General features: G+C 35.4%; 1 protein-coding gene across 2 annotated transcripts; it reads right to left on the bottom strand.

Moving 5' to 3' along the window:
• Positions 1–886: 886 nt before the first annotated feature.
• Positions 887–3,018, bottom strand: LOC120352784. 2 transcript variants are annotated; one of them, XM_039435025.1, is made up of 3 exons: positions 2,965–3,018; positions 1,855–2,159; positions 887–1,342 (listed from the first exon to the last, which is right to left on the bottom strand). In XM_039435025.1, the coding sequence occupies exons 2-3, from the start codon at positions 2,131–2,133 to the stop codon at positions 1,295–1,297; spliced, it is 327 nt and encodes a 108-aa protein (XP_039290959.1). In that variant the 5' UTR covers positions 2,134–2,159; positions 2,965–3,018; the 3' UTR covers positions 887–1,294. The 2 variants fall into 2 exon arrangements, with proteins under 2 accessions (XP_039290959.1, XP_039290958.1); XM_039435024.1 differs by lacking the exon at positions 2,965–3,018 and having other exon boundaries at positions 888–1,342; positions 1,855–2,658.
• Between the last annotated feature and the right edge of the window lie 3,356 nt (positions 3,019–6,374).

Genomic DNA, 6,374 nt, shown 5'->3' with positions numbered 1-6,374 from the left:
TACAGCATTACATCACCCTACGTGTGTTGTCCTATCCTTGGAGGTGAGAGTGACTCCCCCAGGAAGAGCTCCACATGATTTGGCGCCCAACGTGGGGCATTTAAATACAGCATTACATCACCCTACGTGTGTTGTCCTATCCTTGGAGGTGAGAGTGACTCCCCCAGGAAGAGCTCCACATGATTTGGCGCCCAACAGTGATAGGCATTGAAGAGGTGGATAATCGACTACGAGGATTATTTAGTTGCTCAGTATACTATAGCGCTGACAACGGGAAAATTTTTTGAAAAATTCATGGTTGTGAATTTCTTCAATTTTAATATTAACTGTTCACTGTTATATAAAATAACAAGAAGTACCATACCCAATTTTTGAACGGAAAAGAATTTTATCGATTGATGAATTTTTAGAGAAAGAATCGAACTCAGAATTTTATTATTGTGTTATTCGAAAATTGGTCATACTATAAGTCATAGGTTTAAGAAATACCATAAGAAAGGTCATATTATTGAAGAATATTAGGTCTATATTGAAACAATTTATAAATATTTACAGAAAAGAGGATTGAAGTTATTTACATTTTTAAAAGTTTTTAAAGCATAAAGAGGAAGTAAAATTAAATCACGGATATATTGCGGAATATTTCAAACAAAACACTGCCCCTTTTATATAAAATTTTGCAAAGAACACTAGCCTATATATAGAATTGCGGCAAGAAATTATAAAAGTAAGATATTTATAATAATAGTAATAATAAATTATAAGAGGCGTACCTGTATTACCGCATAAGTGTTCACTGTGTATCCTGTATGTTCTTGTCATTTTTATGTTGACGATATTGCTAACTTGACTCATTTTATCACTGAACACATTGCTAAACCACTTTTTCTGTATTTCACTCACTACGAAGCTATCATAATTTCTATTGGATTTCTTATTAATTATTTTGTATATCACAACACTTTCACGTTTATTCACTGCACACTTTCGTTGTGCTATTTTTCCGCAAACTATGGCAGGAAACGACCAGGTCAATCCAAGTCTGTCGGACACCGAAGACATCTCACCCGATTGTTCGCCGCCATCCGCATCTGCCGCCGCATCCGCCGATTTCCATCCCAATGTACTGGATGATTTATCTTCGACGCAGGTGGAGGAGAGCTGCATTCTGGTGGAGGATACGTTGGTAGCCCAAGAGCCGGAGGATGAAACATCAGAAGAGCACTCAGTCGATGACGTCTCAGAAACAGGAACTCTCATTTCTCGCACCGTTGCTCGGATAAAAAACCAGCGGCTAACCGATAACCATGCACCCGCTCCCGCCGTTGACTGGACCCTCATCCTGAAAGAAATAAGGAAAACCAATGAAGCAATAAATAAAACAAATGCAGAAATAAAAAATCTAAATGGAAAATACGACCAAATAAAGGAAGACAGCAAACAAACAAAGGAAGCAATAAACAACTTAAATGAAAAAAGCGACCAAACAAAGGAAGAATTAAAGGAAGACAACAAACAATTAAAGGAAGATAACAAACAGGCAAAGGAAGAATTAAAAAAGGAAGTTCAAGAAGCAAAGAAGGTAAACGAACAGGGTTTGGAGAAATTGAGCCAGCGAATGGACGGAGCATTCCAGGATACCGATAATACCATCAAAAAATTAGCTGAGTGTCTGGATAAATCAATTTTAGAAACAAATAACCGATTGGATAGGATATCTGAAGATATGCATATGGGAAAAATCAGCGTCGAAGTCAGCATTAAGAAACATATACATGTGGAGAAGGATACCATAGAGGTGGTTAAAGTCAAACAAGCAAGCGAACATAACACATGTATGGAAAACCAACCCACCGAGAATGTCGAGACTGGAGTCGCGCCGCACCCCGCCGAACGCCGAGAGGAACCAGTCAACATCATCCGCCGAGCCGAGGACGTCATCCACTGCATGGAGGGACAGCCCGTACTACCGCCCGCAGAGTGCCAAGACGAGCCGGACGACATCGCCCGCCAAGCCGAGGACGACATCCATGGCATAGAGGGGCCAGCCGTACAACCGCGCGCCGGACACCAGGAGTCCAAGGACGTTGCCGACCATGTTGAAGAGCAGCCCGGACCGCCGACCGCCCACATCACCGTCCATCCACCGAAGACAGCATCTACAACAGATAAACCCAGTACTCATGAAGATAGTCACCTAAACAATAGAAATGAAACAGAAACCCACAACAAATTGAAATCACAACTGAAAATAAAAACCTCTAAATCAAAACAACACACAAGTAAAATAGCAGCTCCACGGAAAAGAAAAATGGTCTCAAGAGAAATTTATCTACATCGCCGTCATGTTAGGCTGAAATTGTACATCAAATCTTTTACAAGCATGCATGATAGGAGAAAAACCATATCAAGAAGAACCTACAACCACCGCAGCCATGTCCGGTTAAAATCAAGTAGACTGTACACCGGCATGCAAAAAAGGAAAATATCATTTGGAAAGACACACAGACACCACCGGCATGTCAGGTTTAAAAAGATCAAACTGCATGTTACCGGCCGACCAAGAGGAAATGAGTTCGTAGGAAATGATCTACACCACCGGCACATTCGTTTTAAGCCAAGTTTGATAAAACGGATAGTTGCAAATTGGAACGGAAACTTTGAAATAAATCAGAAATCAAATTTAGATGGGGGCTTGAGGAAATAATAATCTTTTAATCAACTGGAATCTACGTTGTAAATTACACAAATTATCAAACACTTCATAATCACAGCCTACACATCGAATCATATCTTAGCAGACTAGCATCTTTCTACTGCTGCCTAATCAACAACATAACCTAACTTCGCCGCATCTCAGCTAATAAGGAAATATTATAAATTCACTTCAAATGAAGAAATCGAAATCAACTCTAATAACAGAAGAAAATAAAAAACTGAAAACAACTTTAAAAATTTACCAACCTGATCAAGACATCTGCCTCATGCTACAATCATCACAGAAACAATCGCCTAGTATCATCTGCACAACTGAAAAAATAGAAACAAGAATTATAGTATCCACGGAAAATAATTGTAAATTAGAAATAACATGAAATTAGTAGTGAGTAGGAGGAAAGAAAATAAACAAAGTTTATTTGAAAAAAATGTGTAAATCCAACCTTGAAATACAGAATCAATAGAAGAATCTATTCAGAACCAAAGCCTGTTCGATAATTTTCTTCGTCACACCAACCAATGTGTACGAAATCATAGAGTCAATGTTAATAGAATCCAAGCAATATCGTTATTCAATTAATGTAACATATTATTTAATGTGAAATTATAAGTAAAAAACGCAACCAAAAATATATATTTATGTTAATTTGCACGAAATACGCATGTTCTATGTCATATAAATGTATTACTAAAAAAAAGCTAAAAAGAAAATGAAATTCTTACCTTTAAATGTGAAATTTATTACTGTTGCATCAAAAGATCATGAATTGAAATTCAAATTGATAAATGTAATCTTGAAGACTTAATATTTGTAACCAGCATCGATAAAAATCAAGAAAGCCATTTCAAGTGTAACCCTGTTTGTACGCAACGTACTAAGCGCAGATAAGAAATTGCTCGAGTCAAACGGTAGACGATTGTCAAGTCACCGAAGTAAAATCACACTCTCACCCAATTTATGTAAAAGCCAGAACAAAGAGTCGAAACCTGTAATAACTATGAAAAAATGATGAAAGTCTATATTTGTTGCGAATACTGTTCAAATCTTAAGAAGTAATATGTGAAATCTTGTATATTTGTTATAGTTATGGGTCTGCTCATAAGCCACCCGTGAATGGAAGTTGTGGAGTTGTTTTAATGAAGGATCCAAAGAGACCTCATTAATTATTGTATTTCGATTGTATCCAATGGAAGGAACAATCAATTATTTATTCTCTCGTAGCCAAAAGTGCACGATATATTGTTTTTAGTGTTAAGTGTTGAGTTTTCGTAGAAGTAAGGAGATGAAATAGTGTATTCATCACAATATCGGATTTTCCAAATAGTCATTGTTTCGACTCGTCTCCCAATTACCTATTTAAAATATCCTGGGGGCTTTTGTGTGATGAATCTTTCAAATAGACCTCATGAAAAGAGAGAAAAATTGTGATTACCTTTTAAAATGAAAGAATTTGCTAAAGGAATAGTTAGCGACCGAGCGATAAAGCTTACTTATCAATAACTGTATATTTGATAAGAGTACCGTTCTGTACTGAATATTTTTCTAGGAAAATTATTCAATAAAATTATAATTATTTTGCAAATAAAGCACAAATTGTTTATGAATCGCTCACTGATTTTGAGGTTACACTTTGTTTACTATCGATCAGATGTTTTTAAAACAGTTCGAACGCAGCTGACTAATTCAAAGTATTGTCAAATGTCATGCTGGCTTCACGTAAGATATAATACCATCTCTAAAAATTAGAACTATCAATAAAGGACCAAGAATTTCAAATAAAAAAAAAAATAAAATGTATGTATTATCGTTGAAATTATTTATTATTTAAGAAATTATATTATATGTCAGGTCTTATTGTAACTAAATAGGTCATAGCATGAAATTATATTATTGATAAAACGGCAGAAATTAATTATAACAGTCTCAAACCTAATAAAAATTGTACAAGAATATTAATTTATTAATGATTTAATTCAACTGAACCACATGGTAATTAAATCTCTTTGGCAAGCCCAAGCCAATCATAGTGCATAGAAATAGCACCAAGAAGGTGATCGTTTGAAAGCAACACATGTTAATCTATTATCAGACAACAACCCTGCCTTATCAGTTACACTAGCACATGTACATTGTATGAGAGGAACTATGTCTATAAGATTAAGCAGTTTTAAGAATTACATAAATTGAATTATTATTGTAATTAAAGGAATTGTATTCTACTGCTTGCCACTGACGTCATGTTTACGTCACAAGCTTCTACCAATGGCAAATTTTTATGCAAATTATTACATCGAGATTCTGAGAAGCAAGGTCTAGCCAAGAAGCTTAGAGAAAAGACAGCACTTCCCTTTTGAAATCCTCACCGTGCAGATCTCTTTTTATAGTTACCAAGACCTATTTGTGAAAATTTCTTGTTCGATTTTAAATGTTCTATTTGTGAGCCGATATTTTAGGCCAATGTATTTGTTATTTGTAAATTTCTGTTTTCATCAATCGATAAATTAAAAGTTTAAAGTAAATTATCCCTTAATTAATTTGGTGAAGGAAATATTAAATCAAAATTCCCCACGTGCTGAAACCGAAGTCTGGATTGCCGCCGATCAAACAATTTTTGATCTAAAGAAGAAAACCACGACCGCCAAGGAAATTCACGTGAGTTATAAGTTTTAAAAAGGGGCCCCAATCTACGCTTCGAAAAATATTTCAGTGCAGAAACATAAATTTTTTCTTCGTTAAACTATTGGCCACGCCGACAAGCGCTTTTAGTTATTAAGAGCCTAAAATTTATTCATATTTAATTTATAAGAATTTGTAGTTGATTAACTATCCTCCGCTGCCTGAACCACGACCCCGAGCATTTTTTAAAAATATTTTATAATTCATTTTTTCACTATTTTTTCAAAACTGTTCGATTTTTATCAATTGTAAAATTCTGTTGAATCACGCATGGTATCATGCAAGCACAAGAAAATTTTTAACTATTCTGTTAATGCTAAATTATTATCAACTTGTAAATCAAATTCTGAACCTGCACTGTATGATTACATATTTTATTATAATATATTTCAGTTTTGTTAATTCGCTTTCTGAGTTCGATTATTTCTTAAGCCTGTCAATTATTGTATCTGATACGTTCTATATCATCAAGAACCGATCGAATACGATCATTGGAATAATTGAATTAAGCTGGATACTGGAACAGGTCTAAGTGGATGTAGCGAGTGGGGTCAGATCGAGATATTTATTCTTTGTCCTTACCTGCTCATATATCAGCTTTTATCTGTTACCTACCTCGACTTTGGAGCGAACACATCGATTGTACAGCAGTGGCAGCCATAGATCATATAAATTCCTACAATAGAGCTTAAAACCCGACAAGACTCTGTTCTCGAAATATATTCTGAACGATATTTGGTCCAAATACCGTATTTTAATCCTTCAGAACTTATTAGAGACGCAGTCCCGTAAATTATCTACATCGGGATTTTTGCTCGACCTGTATGATTTTGTATGCTCATTCTTCACAGGTAATAATTTTAAGGTATCCGTATTCAGTGTTTAGCGATCGCTACACTGCTTATAAAAATTTCAGCTTTATACAATCTGTCATTAGAAGAATCAAGGGTGAGCGAGCGTTTAGGCCTCCCGCGATTCC

This window comes from Nilaparvata lugens, chromosome 8 (genome assembly GCF_014356525.2).
Source record: "Nilaparvata lugens isolate BPH chromosome 8, ASM1435652v1, whole genome shotgun sequence".
NCBI lineage: Eukaryota > Metazoa > Arthropoda > Insecta > Hemiptera > Delphacidae > Nilaparvata > Nilaparvata lugens.
This window is presented reverse-complemented; position numbering and strand designations above follow the sequence as displayed.

Bases quoted from the DNA above. Each gene is read 5' to 3' on its own strand.
- LOC120352784 (XM_039435025.1), bottom strand. From the start codon at position 2,133: ATGTGGGCGGTCGGCGGTCCGGGCTGCTCTTCAACATGGTCGGCAACG. The intron at 1,343-1,854 runs GTGGGTTGGTTT...TATTTCTTTCAG, and splicing joins CTCCAGTCTCGACATTCTCG to GATGAGGGTCCAGTCAACGG.